Source organism: Eleutherodactylus coqui, chromosome 3 (genome assembly GCF_035609145.1).
Source record: "Eleutherodactylus coqui strain aEleCoq1 chromosome 3, aEleCoq1.hap1, whole genome shotgun sequence".
Lineage (NCBI taxonomy): Eukaryota > Metazoa > Chordata > Amphibia > Anura > Eleutherodactylidae > Eleutherodactylus > Eleutherodactylus coqui.
In genome coordinates, this window is record NC_089839.1 from 151,375,470 (window position 1) to 151,395,626 (window position 20,157).

At 44.8% G+C, this 20,157-nt stretch overlaps 1 protein-coding gene across 9 annotated transcripts in view; it reads right to left on the reverse strand.

Moving 5' to 3' along the window:
* Positions 1-20,157, reverse strand: part of LOC136621106 (protein polybromo-1-like) — a 106,955-nt gene that overhangs the window by 17,845 nt on the left and 68,953 nt on the right. For 4 of the 9 annotated variants that reach the window (XM_066596348.1, XM_066596347.1, XM_066596349.1 and 1 more), the window contains exons 20-27: positions 18,571-18,837; positions 18,314-18,459; positions 14,526-14,683; positions 11,811-11,994; positions 9,187-9,397; positions 7,607-7,816; positions 7,006-7,207; positions 4,109-4,279 (exon numbers count right to left, since the gene is read on the reverse strand). The exons of 1 other annotated variant lie outside the window; for it this stretch is intronic. In XM_066596348.1, coding sequence (XP_066452445.1) covers positions 4,109-4,279; positions 7,006-7,207; positions 7,607-7,816; positions 9,187-9,397; positions 11,811-11,994; positions 14,526-14,683; positions 18,314-18,459; positions 18,571-18,837 — 1,549 coding nt within the window. The remainder of the gene's footprint in view (positions 1-4,108; positions 4,280-7,005; positions 7,208-7,606; positions 7,817-9,186; positions 9,398-11,810; positions 11,995-14,525; positions 14,684-18,313; positions 18,460-18,570; positions 18,838-20,157) is intronic. 4 more of the 9 variants (XM_066596354.1, XM_066596351.1, XM_066596350.1 and 1 more) reach the window with 1 other exon arrangement.

A 20,157-nucleotide genomic window follows, 5' to 3' on the forward strand; every position in this document is an offset into this window, starting at 1 on the left:
GACCCGGGAAGAGGCAAACACAGGCTTAAGAGCCGACCTAACCGCCTCGAAAACGGTCTTCGCCAACGCCTCGACCTTTCGATCCTTGAAATCCGTGAGATAGGAGGACTCCGCCGTAGGCAGCATAATAGGCTTAGCCAGGCGAGAGATAGGCGAATCAACTAGCGGTGGGATCGACTACTTCTCCTAACTTTTGCGAGAAGAGGTATTTCCCGTCCAAGTAACCAAACTTGGAAGGAACGCTTATCCCGGTGCCTTCCACTCCTTAGATAGGACCTTGTCAAAGGCCTCATGGGCAGGAAAGGTCTTCAGGAAGTGTCTGGGCTGCCTAAAAGAAAAGGATCCCAGACGCCTGTGGCTCTTGCTCAGTGAGCTGAAACGTATCCCCTAAGCTCTCCACCATCGCCGAAAATCTAAGGACCTGATCCTCCTCCATGACAAAGTCTGAGGAGGAGTCAAACCAATCCTCGTCCGAACAGACCTTCTCTGTCGATGATCGACGCGACCTCGTACCCGAGGAGCGCAAAACGGCGAGGAGGATGGAGACCGTGAGGACCGCCGTGAGTCCGGGGGCCTGTCCCGTCTTCGCCGACGGCCGCGCTGCGAGCCATCTCTGTTTCTCTCACATGAACCGGAAGCGTCCTGTGCCAACTTCTCCAAAATCGCACCAGACGCCCGAGTGAGGATCGACCCTGCAAGGGACAAGGAGCGGGCCCACTCCAGCTCGGCCATAAATGGGGGCTGAACGGGGGAGGGGTGCTTTGCACTGTCACTTGTTTCGCTGGGGAGCAGTCTCTACAAAATAGCTCAGCCTGTCCGCATGCGAACTCTAGGTTACGGCGTGAGCAAGCCAAGCGCGTTGCTCTTGCTGTCCCTGGTCCAGCCTTCAGAACTCTGAGGTCGGACATGGTGCTGGGATTTTGACCTGGCAAAAAGCTGCAAACTATCCTCCTCTATGCCAACCGCCGGCAGGAGGGATGAGCAGCAAGAGGGGGAAGATCGCCGCCAGGCAGCTTACCCTGGGTCCTTGTCGAGGTCCGGGGAGCCGCTGAGTCGAGAGCCTGCAGATGCTGAAGAGGCCTCCTGGAACTTTGACTTGTACTGCACACCAGCCTGAGCAAGCACAGCAGCAAGGAGTGGAGGCGCAGGGCGGTCTCAATCTTTGGCGCGCTGTCTCCCAATATGCTGCTTCACCACATCATCCCTCCTCACAATCCTTGAGAGGGAGGGAGGAAGGGAGGGGCCGGAGAGGGGCACCGTGCATCCCAAAGAGGCCACGCCCCCTACGCGCGGCGCCGCGAAGCCACGCCCCCTACGCAGCTAAGCCACGCCCCCTACGCTGCGTCCCGCGAAGCCACGCCCCCCATGCGTGCTAGGGCGTGGTCAAGTCGTAGCCACGCCCCCCATCAGTCCAGAGTGTTGCTGCCGCGCCCAGGGCTGCACAGAGGCCCCCTATTGTGCCCCATATGCTGCAGGAGTGCCCCCAATTGCCAGGAGCCAAAGCCCGGGCGGCACTATGTCAATGCGCTGTGCTACTAAGGTGCCTCGCCGGGACACCACCGCGTGTAGCCATACCAACTCAGCATGCTCGTGCCCTGATACCAGCACCAGAACACCACCAGGTAAGCCATCACCCAGAAACAGCCCCCCGCGCTGCCTGCTAGCTCAAAGGGAGCAGAGGGAGAGATTAACCTGCCAGCCGCTGCACTATAATATGGGCACACTAGCGCTTACCCTACGCCATGCCGCGACATACGGGGAGAGCCAAGGGAGGGGGGAAGGGAAGGTCGCCAGCGCATACTCACCTCTTGCGTCCTTGCTGGTGGAAATAGCGGCTCCCCAGTTCCAGCAGCCTACCCCTGTAACATCGCCTGCCCATGGGAAGGGGATGCGGACCTCTGCACCAAACATGGGGGGCTCTCGCTGGCGGGCTACATGCAGATATATATGATCCGGATGGGCCACCTTTTCTTCTGAGGCGGGCCGGGCAAGAAGCAACCTGGACAAACCCGAGGTTGTTCGCCCTCCTCTCCGTTCGGGTTTGATGGGGAGCGTCCTGCCTCTCCGTCTAACCCTGGCCCTTAAAACTAGCCCTAACGGGCACGACCGTCCTCCTACGAGACACTAAGCTAAAAACTGATTAGCCTGCTGTCGGCAGGAGGGATATAGCCAGAGGGCGGAGCTAACTTTTTGTGCTTAGTGTCGCCTCCTAGTGGCAGAAGCTATATCCCACGGTCTTTGCTGTGTACCCCAATGACACGAGCGAGAAAAGTTAATTTTGATTGGACAACCCCTTTTAAGGCGTTCTCCAATAGCATCCAGACATGGCTAAGATGGGAATCCAACCTATGCCTTTTCCGCAACACCCATTCGCTTCCGTCGGTTTTCATACTCCCATCCTTTGCGGTGACATCCATTCTGGCAATATGTGCAAGCCCCCGAGAGGTGGGACTCTTATCTATCAGGTACTTATGGCATAGCTTTTTCCCTAGGAAAAGTTTGAGTTTCAGTGTAAAGTTCAAGATGCAAATTAAAACCACACAGAGGAGCCAATACTATGCAGCCTGGAAACATCCCCCCTCCCTAAAAAAAAAAACAGTAGCAAGAAACTTGGTGGTTTGCATCCCTACTGCTAACAATAAGTGCGCAGATAGAGAGAATTGACCTTAAATTTCAAAGAAAACCTTCAGGCCATGTAGTTGTAGCTGAGAAGTGCAATCAAGGTTTAGAACATTTTCTACTGCCCTAACATGAGAGAAACTGCTGCCCATATTACTGCAGCAATGCCTGAACCTCCTACCTATAGGGTCCTATTGTGCTCCAAATTTGGTTTCCTTGAACTATGGGAGGTCCCAAGTAAAGGCAATGTGAAAATAGCCTAAAGGATCATTATCCATCCTCATGTAACTTATAAGGTGGCTGCTGTCCACCGCTCTGATGCCTGAGACGAGCATACGCCTCTCACTGTGTCAATGCTTACCCTTTCCATACAAGATGCTGGTAAATTAACTGCTCCTAACCATCCAGTCTTCTGTGTATGGCGGTTCTTTGTCCATAAACAATGCCTCTCTTGTCCATTGCCTTGACCTGGCATTGCAGCTTATGGCCTTTTTACATGGTCTGACAGTCGCTTAAATGACTGCTCGCACGCTGACGTCCCTGCTAAGGTCGTCAGCGCTGCTGCAGAGAATTTAGATCCAAGATTTTGCCGCTGGATCGCTGGGTTCCGCTCAGTGCTTCACCTTCTACCTGAAGCACCGAGTGGAGAGCATTTACACGGAACGAGAAGCCAGCGATCCAGCAACAGTTCTTTCACTGACTAAAAGTCAGCGATTAATGTAAAGGCAAAAAATAAAAATAAAAAATATCGCTCACTATTTGATTGATAATTGTTTAAAAAAAACGCAATCAAATTTGTTTGAACTAATTTTGAGCGATAATCGTTCGTGTAAATGGACCATTGAAGAGAACTAGACAAGGCCTCAGACACGAGAGGAACATTTCTGGCATAAGAACAGACTTTTCTCTAAATCCGGAGAGAACTATTCCACTCCAAAGCAGACTGCGCCCTCATAGTGGATCGCCTCGGGAAAGGCTGCTAAATTCCTTATCTGATAATATCATTACTGTAAATGGCTCCCTATATATCCATGATTCACTAACATTTAACCAGTAAACTGAAGAAAGTGTATGAAATAAGGTCAAGTAGAATATGCAAAAGATTGTGATCTATAGGTAACCATGTAAATCCGTTACGTATTTTAGTTTTCACGCTGGTCATTGTATTCTTGCTCTAATGAGACATCTCCCGTTACCGGCAGCCAATGGCTTCAGGACACGACTATCGGTTTCCTTCTGTGTCGTTTGGGGCTTCACCAACGATGGCCAAGTATATTTACCCACTATCATTTGACAATATTTCAGTAAAGCATAAGATAACAGTAGCCATTACCTATACATGAGAGGACAATGCAAATATATTCCATCCACTGACTAGGGAACACAACACCAATACTTCAGTCACATTAATAATGTCTAGTAACAAGTGCACACAGTGCAAGTAAAGCCATGTACTCCTGCAATGTCCGCATGATCATGGATCGTCTACCTGAGGCTGGTGTCATCTGCTGGTTAATCATTCCCATTGGTGTTGGTGGAGGCACGACTCCCATTAGAGCTCCCACAGGAGTGCCAGCTCTGGGGGAAGAGTTCTGCTGCTGCTGTTGCTGCTGCGCTGCACGTTCCCTTTCTTGCTGCTCCGCTACTTTGGCAGCACGTTCTGTAAGAAGCAAATATATGTATATAATCAATGACGTCTTATATCCCAAGTCTAAAGCCAAAATCCAGTCGCTGTACCTGTGCAAACAATGAAGGGGACCACAGCCTCTTCATTGTGCTAATCGCCAGGGGTCGGACCCACAAGTACCCCAAGGACAGGCCATCAATACGTCAAGGGGCTTTCCTGAAAACACTTATCACCTATCCAAAGGTCATTGTGCACTGTCTTGTGCCGTGCGCGTAAATCTTGCAGCCTGTACCCAGCTGTACCCGTATATCCTTGTGCAAGCTACTAAGCAAACTAAGCTTTTATGTATTTTTTACATCTTTTTGCTATCAACAGTGAATTAGGAGCTTGTGGTAAAAGCCATTACTGTATAATACCCTAGACAAAAATGTGAATATTTAAAGGAGTTTTCAGACTACCTGAAACTTCTTCACAACCACTTTGTACTTTCCGGTTGCTGCTGGTTTTCTGATCCACACATGCTACTCCTCAACTTTGCAATTGGGTTTTACACTCTATTTCTTATAGGAGGTCACAGCACAAAATTAAAATCAATGTCCTAAGACCCCCCGGGGGCCTCTGCGCCATACTATCATGTACCGCAACCGCATCCATGAGTCCTATTCAAGTACCTTACTGTTCTTTCAATATAGGACACTAGAACAGAGGTATAGCGCTAGGTCAATGTTTTTGACCACAACATGTTTTTGGGTAGGTAAGCTATATTTAACCCCTTAACGCTTCAGGTCGTACAGTTACATCCTGGATGTTAGGGGTTTGTATGGAGGGGATCGGGGGTCAATCCTGCTCCATACAACGCAGATGCTGACTGTTTCTTACAGCAGACATCTGTCCACAACAGCTCCGATAAGTAGCGCTGCTGATCGGAGCTGTTAATCCTTTAAATGCCACCATCAATTCTAACAGCTTGATACATTGCCTGTCAGATCGCGGTATAATGTAATGCTATGGCATTTCATCATACTGCAGGAGAGATCAAATCATCGAAATTCTTGTCCCCTATGGGAACTGTAAAAGTCTGATCTATCAACGTAAGACATTATTTACCCCGCACGGTGAACATTAAATGGAAATAAAATCTATGCCAGAATTGCGCTTTTTTGGTCACACTGTCTCCAAGAAAAATGTAATAAAAAGCGATCAAATGGTACTAATAGAAACTACAGGACGTCCCTCAAAAAATGTGCCCTCGCACAACCGTGTTGACAGAAAAAGACAAAAAAGTTAGGACTATCAGAAGATGGCGGTAGAAAATGTAAAAAAAAAAATAGAATATCTCTGGAAAAAAATAATAGTACAGCAAACAAAAGAAAAAAACAAACAAACATAAATTTGGTATCAAAATAATTCTGCTGACCCATAGAATAAAGTGATGTCATTTTTGTTGCAGTATGTGTGCTGTAGAAACAAGGCACACCCAAAGATGGCGGAATTAGTTTTTTTTTTCCATCTCACTCCACTTTTAAAAATTTTTTTAAAGTTTTTCAGTACATTATACGGTACATTAAATAGTGCCATTGAAAAATACAACTCTTCTCGCAAAAAAAAGCCCTCATACAGCTACTGTTTCCCTGAAAATAAGACGTTGTCTTATATGAATTTTTGCCTCAAAAGAGGCACAGTGTCTTATTTTCGGGGGGTGTCTAATACTTACCCAGCCGCCGGCATCTGTGTTCCTCGCATTAGTCCCCGCGCTGCTGCAGTCCTCAGCGCTGACAGGATTCCTTTCGCTTGGTAACAGGGCTTTAAATAACCCAGCTCCGGTAAACGCTGTGATTGGTTCTTCGAGCGCTGGCTCTGATTGGCTGGCACTCGATCCAATCACAGTGCTTACTGGAGACAGGGTATTCAAAGCCCCGTCAACAGAAGATAATATTGTCAGTGCCGAGAACTGCAGCAGCGTAGGGACCAGAGCGAGGGACACAGACGCCAGCGGCTGGATGAGTATAAGCAAAAAGGTAAAAAAAAGCAATACTCACCTAGCCGCCGCTATCTGTGTCCCTTGCTCTGGTCCCCACGCTGCTGCAGTTCTCAGTGCTGACAGGATTCTCTTCTGGTGGCGGGGCTTTGAATACCCCGCCTCCAGCAAGCGCTGTGATTGGATTAAGTGCCAGACAATCAGAGCAGCTGCTTGATGAACCAACACTGAATGGCTGTGAATAATCAACCGTCGGCTTCGATTGGCTGCCGTTTGATCCAGTCACAGCGCTCTCTTCCCAGAGGCGGAGGATTAAAGCCCCGTCACCAGAAGAGAATCCTGTCAGCGCTGAGGACTGCAGCCTGCTGCAGCGCCGAAGAGCAGCATGAGGGACACGGATGCCAATGACTAAGTGAGTATTGTTTTTTATTTTATTTTTTTTAACCTAGTATAGCTAGGGCTTATTTTCCAGGAAGGCTTATATTGAACACTCCCCCCCCCCCCCCAACTTCCTGATAAAAAAGGTGGGGCTTATTTTCCGGGGGGAGGGGCGACGGGGACGGTACATCGATGAATAAATAAAAAGAGTTATGGTCTTCTAAAAGGGGGTAGGCAAAAACAAAAATGAAGGGGGGGGGGCGTCTTTAAGGCTTGAATGCATACAGGTCAGGGATATAGGGATTATGATGGCACCTCCTTGTGTTGATTAAATCTATAGCATGGATGTCTGCACAGGTGGATTCTGAAGGGAGGTCGAGATGGAATCAGATCCATATTTTACCTTCATAATCGGCTTTCTTTGTGGCCTCAAGGTTCCTCCACTCAGTTCCTACTAATCTGCTAAGTTCACCAAAAGAGTAGTCTGGATGTTGAGCTTTTATAACTGCCCTCATTTCACTACTGAAAAGGATGTAACCGCTCATGTTAATCTTCCTCTTGCCTCCTTCTTTCTTAGTGCTGTTCTTGCCAGATTTTGGTGTTGACTAAAATGGAGAAAACGTTAGATATTTTGTTCAAAATGTTCTAAAAAGTAACCCGACTCTTTATATATAAATAGAAAATAAGAATTTAGAATTACTGAAACCCAGTGGAAAAGCCTTTTCTTTGGTGGCTGTTGCCAACACCAGACAATCTTAGGCTAGATCTGTGGTTAGAGAGTGGACAGTTTCGGTATGGTTCTATGTTAGATGAGATCTAGGAAATGGAGACACATAAAGGGAAAAAAAGCAACAAGCTAGGAAGACATTCAGCAGATCTGCAAGCACAGCCACGACAAAGCAGCAATACCACGCAATCGGCCCTCCCACCCCAGAAAGAAGAGATAACTATAATCTAAATACCGGAAAACAATAGTGGGCCTGACCTTGGCTCTCAAAATTTACCTTTCCGTTGTCTAACAACTGTTTGGGTAATTTGCTGTCCACTGTCTCCCCTGGTTCGCCATCTTTCGTTTGTTTGTCACTGGGTGTCTCAGTGGGTTCTGCCTCTGTTAGGGTTCCCCCTTGCGTCAATGAGGGAGGGGAGGGCAGCCTGACTCCTGGCGTCAGGTCGTCGGTACATCGGGGGGAGCTTGGTTGTGGTTGTGCGGTCGCCTGATTTAGTGTTTTAAAACACCAATTGTAAAAGGATTAACAAAAAAAAATTTTGCATTTGTAAGAAAAAAAAACTCTACGTTCAGACAGGGAATTGCATGAGCGATGACACAACATGTATGTACGTGGTATTGCTGCTTTTCTTTATTCAGTCCAAGCGGCAAAGCCTCTGCAACAAACATGGAGCCCCAACTTATAATGCCATGAGCAAAAAGCACCCTGCTAATGACAGCGCATCACACGGAAAATGGAAAAGCCTTTTTACTTCATTAGTTGTACAGAATGATAGACTATCTGGACCAAAGTGGTTTTCACTTGGATTTTTTTTAATCCACCCACCAAAACAAAATCTGGTATAATGTACCAGCTGTGTTAATACAAGAAACAAAAAAGTTCACGACTACTTCAGAGGCACTTGTGTATTGAGGCGTTAGTGGCTCTCCACTCCGGGGTCCTGAATGGTGGGGACTCTGCTAACAAGCAGTGACACTCACTATGGTGGACTCGGGCTATTCATCTAATTGGCCACATCTATAACTCTATAGGTCACCCACTAGGGAGATTCTCTAGAAGTTTGGTAAAGTAAACTGCTGCAGATAACTTGATGAGCCGGATCGGGATAATCAGCCAATTTTAGCAGAGCTCTTACATAGAAGAGGTGTCTGTGGAGAGACTAGCCCATTAAATCAAGGAGGCCTGCAGAGAGAAAAACTGGGAAAAATGTAGAATGCAAGTCAAATAATGGTCGAACATATAGTGTTATTCTCCATGTACACACTGCAGCTTATTCTGAAAAGTCATCTAAAAGTGCAAATATGCTTTAAGCTATCTCTCGGGGTACCATGGTAGCTAAATCAAGACAGGATGTCCATGCACAGAAGAGTTACTCTACTGATGCTACCACGGCAATCTTAGGGCAAAGCATAATATGCACCAGTATAGTCAGATCAGAAGGAGAACTAAAAAGTATATATTGGTCATAATTTTTGAGCTATAGTTACACAAGTACAGAACCCCATTAAAACAAAAAATGGTAAATCCCACTTAAACAATTCTAGTCATAAGCGTTGTCCATTTTCAGTGTGAGCACTACAGACAAACAATAAACATGTTACCTGCACAATGAGTTAACAGGGGGAATAAAACATAGAACCATATCACTTCCAATATTTAATGTTAAGTCCACTTTATGGCCCTGGGGGATAAAGATAAGTTAAACCTGGTCTGAAGTTTTGGTTGTATGGTATCTGGACATTACATAAAGTGCAAGCCTGATGAGGGCTGTATGTACTTCTCAACAACATAAACCCATCAACACTGCTTGGGTACAGAGTAGATTAGTGTATTCTCCCAGACTAGCTTTACTTTACCTGTTGAGGAGTGTATTGCATGAGATCTAATTCACCAGACAAGGGGGTTTGAAGTTGTGGAAGACTTGGGGCGTCCAACATCTCTCCATCATCATCTCCCATATCTTCAATGTCATCGTCACCACCTTCCAATTCTGCAAATTTTGCCTCCAAATCTTGGATCTTTTTTTCCAAGAGTGGAGATGGCTCTTTTTGAGGAACAATAGGTTTCCTAAGAAAACAAGCAGAATTGCAATTATACAGATTTGCCATCAATCCCTACTATTACCCATCTACCTATACGTATTATACCTTAACAAATACCCATTTCTAGGTATTAAAGGGGTTGTCCCGCGGCAGCAAGTGGGTCTATACACTTCTGTATGGCCATATTAATGCACTTTGTAATATACATTGTGCATTAATTATGAGCCATACAGAAGTTATAAAAAGTTTTTTACTTACCTGCTCCGTTGCTGGCGTCCTCGTCTCCATGGTGCCGACTAATTTTCGCCCTCCGATGGCCAAATTAGCCGCGCTTGCGCAGTCCGGGTCTTCTGCTTTCTTCTATGGAGCCTTTCGTGCAGGATGCCGGCTCCGTGTAGCTCCGCCCCGTCACGTGCCGATTCCAGCCAATCAGGAGGCTGGAATCGGCAATGGACCGCACAGAAGAGCTGCGGTCCACGGAAGAAGAGGATTCCGGCGGCCATCTTCACAGGTAAGTATAGAAGTCACCGGAGCGCAGGGATTAAGGTAAGCGCTCCGGTAAGCTTTCTGTACGTCCCTGCATCGGGGTTGTCTCGCGCCGAACGGGGAGGGGGGGGGGGGTTGAAAAAAAAAAAACCCGTTTCGGCGCGGGACAACCCCTTTAAGATTCAGCACCAGGTTCATGTAAATGTCTCCTTACTCGCACCTACTTACTATGAAAAGAGTCAAATCAAACAGGTAGAAATATATGACATCTAAAATTAGTGCCACTTGCAGAAACACTAATAAAGCTGGATACAATGCTCCAATTCCCCCTATACCAGCACTTACAATCACTATTGGAAACAGGACCAATGGACTGTAAATAATCCTTGCCTCCTAGAAGCACCAGATCCCCTGAACTAGTGCTGGTCCCTCAGTAACTACATGGAATGGCGGGAGGATGCTTCTAGTAGCTACCAGTGGGATTAGATGGAAAATATAACAATTATAACCATTCAGCTCTTGGCATTTAAAGGGCCACTCCGGTGATTTTAATTATTCATTCATTATGCAGCTATCCCCCAAGTATATATAAGTGAGCTAGTATTACCTTAGTCAGTTATTCCTTTCTGTCCGAAACTCCTGGCCCTTTTTATCTCAGGTGGTCATGTGATCTATATTCTGACCAGCTCTGATCTACTTGGGCTTAAGTGCTCAGTTTTTCAGTCAGGCTGTGTGATGCTATTACATGGACTATCACTGATACTGCTTACAGGGGGACACGGACACACTGATCACAGTTACTGATGATGATCACACAGTTATAATAGAGGAGATGACAGCTCTGAGATGACTGTATATTATGGTCTGTAGCTTATTTAGGTGAATACAGAATGTAATAATACAGTCTAAGGGTGCATTCAGACGACCGTATATCGGCTGAGTTTTCACACCCATTCGATACACGGCATCTCTCTCTGCAGGGGGAGGAGGCTGGAAGAGACGGGAGCAGTGCTCTGAGCTCCCGCCCCCTCTCTGCCTCCTCTCCACCCCCCTGTACTATTTTCAATGAGGAGAGGCGGGGGTGGAGCTATTTCCTGGAACTTAGCCCCGCCTCCTCTCATTGCAAATAGTGCAGAGGGGTGGAGAGGAGGCAGAGAGGGGGCAGGAACACTGCTTCTGGCTCTTCCAGCCTCCGCCCCCTGCAGAGAGAGACGCCATATATCGGCCAGCGTGAAAACCCAGCCGATATACGGTCGTCTGAATGCACCCTAAAGCTGCTCATGCAATGCTGTGCTGATGCATCATGGGATTGATGTGAAAGTAAAAGTCTGCACTGCATGGAAAGGATTACAATTCTACATAGGAGACCTCCAGAGTGGACAGGCAATCAGGTGAGGGGGGCAGAGATGGAAAAATGTATTTTCACCGAAGTAGTCCTTTAATTGCTAATTACATCACTCCCTCACAGCCAAGGTAGTAGATGATGCACCAGCTGAACATGACCATGGTCCATTCAGGACCAGAATGATACATGATCCCAGTTTGATTCTAATGTCAAATTCATAATCCCTTGATCGTTTTCCTTAGTGAAATCAATAGCAGTTTCAGGTAATGGCAATTTTTGTTTTATTATTTGGGTTGATTATGAGATTTTTGGTTATTACTTTCTTCTTACTAGTTCAGTTGAATAAAAAAATAAAAAATGAGTAGGGTCCATTACACTACTAGACGTAAACTGCCAGATAACATTACTACTACTGGGGTCATAGCCAATGGTGACCCAATGCTTTGAGGTTTGATCCTCCTACATTTGTGCTTGTAGCCTGAAACCATTACAGGAATTCTGGGCGCCAGATCAAGGGGGTTTCATGGTAATGAAATATTTGACATTCTGACATCTACCAATGCTCACTTCAAATCTACCCAGCAACAAAGTTATAGTTGTATTTTACCTGAAATAATAGATTTCATCATCCACAACCTTGGCGGACAGGGAAAACCTTTTTAACCCTTTAAATCTCTTCATTTGCTTGTCACTCTCGTTATAGCGACTCTCACACAGTAGTACATCATTTTCAGGAATTTCAGTTGGACGACAAGACAGGAAATCCTTGAAAGATAAAACCGCGCACTTTCCTAGAAAAGGCAAGAAAACATTAGATACTCTTATTAATGAGGATTTTGATCCTGTGGCACCAAATGTATCAGTGCAACCAACAAGCAAATAGAAGTAAACAGACATTTATAATCCGGACCGGCCAAGACAAAGTGCATGACCATTAAATTGTAAACCCCTCTATTTTTTTTAAGTTTTTTTTCCTTTTAATATGACCCACAACCCCCCCTCCCCCACCCCACAAAACAGCATGCCGATGACCAAGCTCTTCGCAGAAACAGCTGGGTTCAAACATTCCGGTTTCAGCTGTTAACCCATTAATTGCTGCTGTAAATGTTGACAGTGGCATTCAAAATGTCCTGATCAGGTTAGAAATGTCCCAAATGCCCCACCCCCACCATGAGATCACAGGGTGCTGTTGGGGTGTCATGGCAGCCAGGGGCCTTCTGAAGGTCTGCCGTGATTGTTTGTCTATTAAAAGTATAATCCAACGCCGTCATATTGCAGTCTACTACATAAGCAATCACAAGTTCAAGTCCTCTGTTAAGACTAAAAGAAAAAAGCATTTTAAATTACAGAAAATAAATACCGTATTTTCCGGTGTATAAGACGACTGGGCATTTAAGACGACCCCAACTGTTGACTTGTATGCCGGGAATACACTGTAGAAAAAAAATCAATACTCGCCTCCTGCAGGCTGTCACTCCCTCCTCCACACCGACAGAGCATTGCTTTCTGGATGTGGGGCTTGAATGCCCCACCTCCAGAAAGCTAATGCTCTGATTGGCTAACTCAGCGCAGATTCAGGCAATGAAAGCCGGTGCTGGGTTAACCAATCACAGCCATTCAAGGACATCAAGCCCCACATCCAGAAAGGAATGCTCTGTCGGCGTGGAGGGGGGAGCGACAGCCTGCAGCAGTGCAGCGGGAGGTGAGTATTGATTTTTTTTTTTCTACAGTGTAATTGTACTGACCCACAAGATATAGAGAACATGTCAGTTTCACTGCACTGTAAACATTGTAAATACAGCTACCCTCTCCTGAAAAATATAAATGGTGCAATTACATTTTTTTCTATTTCACCTTAATTAGTAATTATTTACATTTTTCTAATACATTATATTGCAGGTTGAATAGTACCATTTAAAAATACATCTCGTCCAGAAAAGGAAAGCAAGCCCTCCAACAGCTATCTATGTAACTGGAAAAAAAAAGGTGTTTTTTTTTGGTTTTCATTTTAAATTGTGATGGAAAAATGAAAAAAAACACAAAACAAAAAGGGCTGCAGCAGTAAGGAATTAATATAATAAATGGCACTCGGGTCAGAACATGAGATCTCGTGCTCTGGGACTTGACACGTTACTGGGAACCTTAAAACAAGAAGTTTGGACCTCGCTCCTGCAGGAAGTGACATCATCTGTATGCTGTTGAGCAGATTTTGTTGTTTTATTTTATTTTTTATTTAAAAGGGTAAATAGACTGACGGGGGAGGAATAGGTAAGCATAGAATTTTTTAAAATTGATTTTCAAAATAAAACAGACACTTGTGACAGATCCACTATCCTCAGGTGGGCCATCTCGTCTGTGTTTTACCCTGCAAGTCTCATCATAGGTTTCCAACTGCAACTGGTCCATCCAAGGGCAGTGGAGAGTGTGTGTGGTCTTAAACTTTTCTTTGGCATTTTAAATGAGTAAGTCTGAGAAAGCAGCGGCCATGTTGTTAAAAGTGGAACAGAGGGCCAGAGTCGAGGAATGAAGGCAGAACAGACACTAAGGAGGACACTAGGTATGTTGACTATACATCAGAAAGGTATAGTCAAATTTTAGTTTAAAACTGGAAGACTGCGTTAACCCTTTCCAATCCATTTATTTTTTCTCACCCATTCTCCCCAGCTCCAAATAAATTGGAGCTGGGGAAAATGGGTGAGAAAAAATACATTTTCCCTGCACCCTCCTGAACTGACAGAGTTCAGGAGGGTGCAGGTGCTCACTGCACCGTGGAGGGACCTGCTTACCTGTCAGGCGTCTTCCGCATTCTCCTTCTGCCTCCCGGCTCGGCGATCATGTGACCGCTGGGGTCAGGTGGCACCTAGCGGTCACATGATCGCCGGGTCGGGAGACAGAAGGAGAACGCGCAAGACGGCGGTCAGGTAAGCAGGTCCCACGGTGCAGGCTCCCGGCTCGGAGTTCATGTGACCGCCGGGGGTCAGGTAACACCGGCGGTCACATGATCGCCGGCCGGCCGGAATCTCCGTGCATTACATAGCGCTAATTGAGCGCTATGTAATGTGTAAAGGAGAAGGCAGAAAGGTTTAAAAACCCTTTCTGCCTTCTCCTAGGGGGTCCTCGATGGGGACCAGTGCACAAGTGTATCTGCACCCGATGTGTCTGCCGATCGGGTGCAGATGCACTCCTGCATCGGAGCTGTGGAGGAAAATGATGATGTCGGGGCAGGCCCGACATTGGACTGGAAAGGGTTAAATCTCAACTTCTGATATAATGAAACTCTAGTACAAGTACCTGATTGTACCTAGAAAGCAGGCACACTCACCTAAAATGCAGGTCATGGGGCAGGTTTCTTCTAAGTTACTCAAGAACACTTCTTTCTTGTAGAACATCTTGGTTGGCTCATGAATGGTCTCCTCGGGATGAATAAATATTGGGCCATAGAAATAGGCTGCTCCATCTCGAAGCCACATTTTTTCGATTCTAAAAATGTAGAATATTACAAAATGTGATTAAAATCTTTTATGCCAAGTTCAGATTTGGTGATCTAGAACAATTTACATGAAGGATAAACCTGCTTATTCGCCTTCAGAAATGTGTCTACCACCAAAAAAAAGTGAATGTTTAACAATGTTTTGGTACATATGCTGGGACTAGCTCCATTGACTCTGACCAAACACTACATTTTCAACTGTTAAAGAGGTTGTACCACAATTACAAGTTATTCCCTGTTCACAGGATAAGTGAAAACATGCTGATCACTACTGAGACCTCCACAGATCCCGAGTACAGAGGCACAGCTTGTGAGAGAGGAAAATAATTATTGGAACTGTAGTCCTTTACATGGTAATTGTATGCAATGCAAGTCCTGCTAGTGAGTGTTCACACATATCCTCTAGTTATTTTCTATACTTTTCCTTTATAGTCATTGGAGAAGCCTTTTGGACACCTAACAGTTTTGCCCAAGAAAAGTACTATTCTAACGGCTGTATATCTGCCTAGCATGGGGCTACCACTGTGGTATTGGTCTCTTGACTTTTAAGTAAGACGAAAGCAGCAGCAGTAGCCCAGTTCTAGGCAGATGCAGAGCAGGTTGAAGTGAGAGCTGCATGTACTAATCTTGCAGTTGTCACTTCAGGTGTGCAGAGACCAGAAAACAAGCAGGGAGGGAGAAAGGATCTGTCAGTATCCAGCCTGTGTTTTAAAGGCTTCAGATCACCCCATAAAAGGAAGTAATATAGGCTTTTGACCATGTTATAAACCACACTTTTCAATCAGAGAACAAACTTGCTCTCTGATTGTCACACATGCAGGTCTTTTTTTTATCCCCAGAAAAGGAGAGGTTAAATGAGCACCTGTTCATCTTTTCAACCTTCTGTACTTAAATAGGCTTTTATTAACTCTATAACCCAGTTACTTAACTTTTAAAGGAAAAAAATATTTTTTCTGTTACAGAATGTTTTATTAGTAAGAAAAAAATAATCAATGCATCTGTATTAATCAAAAAATACAACTTGTGCTGCAAAATACAAGATCTCCTGTAGCTACATAAAATTACAAGATTTAAAAAAAAAGTTATGACTGGTGGAACAAGATGGAAATATTTTTTTCTGGTCCTTAAAGTTAGCATTCACTACATCACTAAGGGCAGCATTTAAGGCAGACGAGTTATGTGCCAACTATATTTACTTGAGACATAAATTAAAATTCTACAATAAAAAGTGGCATTTGCAGGAGGGATTTTTAAATTTCAAATATGACTGGTAAGGGGTTATAGCTAGAGATGAGCGAGCGTACTCGGAAAAGCACTACTCGCTCGAGTAATTTGCTTTATCCGAATATCGCTGTGCTCGTCCCTGAAGATTCGGGTGCCGGCACGGAGCGGGGAGCTGCAGGGGAGAGCGGGGAGGAACGGAGGGGAGATCTTTCTGTCCCTCTCTCCCGCCCGCTCTCCCCTGCTCCCCGCTGCGACTCACCTGTCAGCCGCAGCGGCACCCGAATCTTCAGGGACGAGCACAGCGATACTCGGATAAAGCAAATTACTCGAGCGAGTAGTGCTTTTCCGAGTACGCTCGCTCATCTCTAGTTATAACTTCTAATAAAAAATAAAATAAAATAAATGGGCTCAGGCTCATGGAGGACAAGATGACCGGACTCAGGCTCATGGATTTTGGCCATGTAATGCAAGCAGAGCCACTAGAAAAATCTATAATGCTTGGACTGATCAGCGGCAAAAGAAGACGGCCACTAAAGAATAAAATTGGCTTGATACCGTCAAAGCTGATACTGGCATAAATATAAGACAACTGAAAGAAGCAGTGCAAAACAAAAAACATGGAGGGAGCTCGCCTTTAGGGTAGCGAATGTCTAAACGGCTAACAATAATAATAAAAAAATGTATACACTACCGTTCAAAAGTTTGGGGTCACCCAAACAATTTTGTGTTTTCCATGAAAAGTCACACTTATTCACCACCATGCGTTGTGAAATGAATAGAAAATAGAGTCAAGACATTGACAAGGTTAGAAATAATGATTTGTATTTGAAATAACATTGTTTTTACATCAAACTTTGCTTTCGTCAAAGAATCCTCCTTTTGCAGCAATTACAGCATTGCACACCTTTGACATTCTAGCTGTTAATTTGTTGAGGTAAGCTTGTGAAATTGCACCCCACTCTTCTAGAAGCATCTCCCACAAGTTGGATTGGTTGAATGGGCACTTCTGGCGTACCATACGGTCAAGCTGCTCCCACAACAGCTCAATGGGGTTCAGATCTGGTGACTGCGCTGGCCACTCCATTACCGATAGAATACCAGCTGCCTGCTTCTGCTGTAAATAGTTCTTGCACAATTTGGAGGTGTGTTTAGGGTCATTGTCCTGTTGTAGGATGAAATTGGTTCCAATCAAGCGCTATCCACTGGGTATGGCATGGCGTTGCAAAATGGAGTGATAGCCTTCCTTATTCAGAATCCCTTTTACCCTGTACAAATCTCCCACCTTACCAGCACCAAAGCAACCCCAGACCATCACATTACCTCCACCATGCTTAACAGATGGCGTCAGGCATTCTTCCAGCATCTTTTCATTTGTTCTGCGTCTCACAAACGTTCTTCTTTGTGATCCAAACACCTCAAACTTGGATTCATCCATCCACAACACTTTTTTCCAGTCTTCCTCTGTCCAATGTCTGTGTTCTTTTGCCCATCTTAATCTTTTTCTTTTATTGGCCAGTCTCAGATATGGCTTTTTCTTTGCCACTCTGCCCTGAAGCCCAAAATCCCGCAGCCGCCTCTTCACTGTAGATGTTGACACTGGTGTTTTGCGGGTACTATTTAATGAAGATGCCAGTTGGGTACCTGTGAGGCGTCTGTTTCTCAAACTAGAGACTCTAATGTGCTTATCTTCTTGCTTAGTTGTGCAACGCGGCCTCCCACTTCTTTTTCTACTCTGGTTAGAGCCTGTTTGTGCTGTCCTCTGAAGGGAGTAGTACACACCGTTGTAAGAAATCTTCAATTTCTTAGCAATTTCTCGCATGGAATAGCCTTCATTTCTAAGAACAAGAATAGACTGTCGAGTTTCAGATGAAAGTTCTCTTTTCCTGGCCATTTTGAGCGTTTAATTGACCCCACAAATGTGATGCTCCAGAAACTCAATCTGCTCACAGGAAGGTCAGTTTTGTAGCTTCTGTAACGAGCTAGACTGTTTTCAGATGTGTGAACATGATTGCACAAGGGTTTTCTAATCATCAATTAGCCTTCTGAGCCAATGAGGAAACACATTGTACCATTAGAACACTGGAGTGATAGTTGCTGGAAATGGGCCTCTATACACCTTTGTAGATATTGCACAAAAAACCAGACATTTGCAGCTAGAATAGTCATTTACCACATTAGCAATGTATAGAGTGCATTTGTTTAAAGTTAGGACTAGTTTAAAGTTATCTTCATTGAAAAGTACAGTGCTTTTCCTTCAAAAATAAGGACATTTCAATGTGACCCCAAACTTTTGAACGGTAGTGTATATTTTAACAAAAGTTCAAAATTGCATACAGAACTACAACAATGGTCATTTTATCCACTTTATGCACCAGTGTGAAAACAGATTTCCTTACCTGCCCACCCTTGGCCTAACCAAGCCATGTGACTTTATAAACACACAATCTCCAACCTTCAGCCACATGTCGTTGTACCGAAGCTGCTCGTAATAGTGGCAACCAGGTTCCCCATTGGGCATATCAACAGGAACGTCTTCCTTATCCTAGAAAGAAAAAGAAAAATTGATCCATTGATGAGAAAGACTGAAAAAACTATAGCAGTTGTAATGAAACACATTTACGCCAACCGAACACCAATGCAGAGGAAATCTAACCTTTTCCAAGCAGATCGTGATATCCTCGTCCTTTGTGTCCTCCATGTTTTCTGAGGCTGCATCTTCATCTACCTTATCTTTATGTGCAAATACTGAGGCCACTCTCACAACGGGCAGAGGAATGTCCCTGGGCCTGAAGCGCACGGAGCTGACCGGCATTGTCCACAGCTTAATCTTCTTAAAGGATTTGGTTTTGGCAGAATACCGGGACTCGCACACGTACACATCTTCATCTCTAAAGTTTTCGGGGCAGATTTTGAAGTATTCCTGTTCAGTTAGAAAATGAACACAAATCAACAAACAGGTAATAAAACACTTGGAACCACAGAAACACACGAGCAGCACCAGCTTAGACTTCGAACATGGATGACACAATGGGGTAAATTTATAAAAATCAGTGTTTCTAATGCCAATCTTAAACTCTGCTGGTGTACAATATGCCAATAAATAAAAGGTGCATGTCTCTTCACATCTTAGGCGTTACTGACTCCTCCGTGCGCTTTCATAGAAATGTAGGACAGCTGCAGTACATTTCTGGCATAGTTAGTTTTTGGTATAAACTATCCCCTTCCCGCTCCAGGATGTACATTTACGTCCTGGAGCATCGGGGCATGTATGCAGAGAGGTCACAGGTCCCTTTAAACGGTTCTGACAGCGGCATTTAAAGCCCCTGAATACTGTTCGGGGGTCCCGTACGGCATCCCCGACGGTGAGATCGGGGGAGCCATGCAGGTGTCATGGCTGCCGGGGACCTTCTGAAAGGGGAATGGCTTGATAGGCTGCCTGTCAGAACGCAGTAGGATGTAATGCTATAGCATTACGTCATACTGCAGGAGCGATCAAAGTATCGCACATTATAGTCCCCCAGGGGGACTTAAAAGTAAAGTGAAAAAAAAAAAGCAATAAAGTTTTTTAATTGTAAAAAAAAAAATAAAAAAGTTTAAATCACCCCCTTTTTGCTATATCTATAATTAAAAAGTCTAAATAATAAAATAAAAATACATATCTGGTACCGCCACGTCCATAAAAGTCCGATCTAGCAAAGTAGCACATTATTTACCCCATTATTTACATGGTGAACGTCGTCCGAAAAAAAAAAAAAGCCAGAAACGCACTTTTTCAGCCACCCTGTCTCCCAGAAAAAACGCAATAAAAAGCAATCAAAAAGTTGTATGTATTCTGAATTAGTACTAACGGAAACTACAGGACATTCCGCAAAAATTGAGCCCTCGCTGAAGTACGTTGAAGGAAAAATAAAAAAGTTATTGCGCGCACAAGATGACCGCAGAAAATAACTGAAAAAAAATTAAACATCTTTGAAAAAAAAAATAAAAAAAATTGTATACTAAAAAAATAGCACCATTGAAAAATACAACTCGTCCTGCAAAAAACAAGCCCTCATACAGCGATGTTGGTGGATAAATAAAGGAGTTATGATTTTTTTAAGGGGGGGGGGGAGGGGGGGGGGGGAAATAACAAAAGGGGCTATACATAAATGTGTCGGTCTGGGGTGGCGACGCCCCTCCCAACAAGCCACGCCTCCTTTTCAGGAAAGTGCTGCACAGTAGCACATCACTGAAAAAGCCA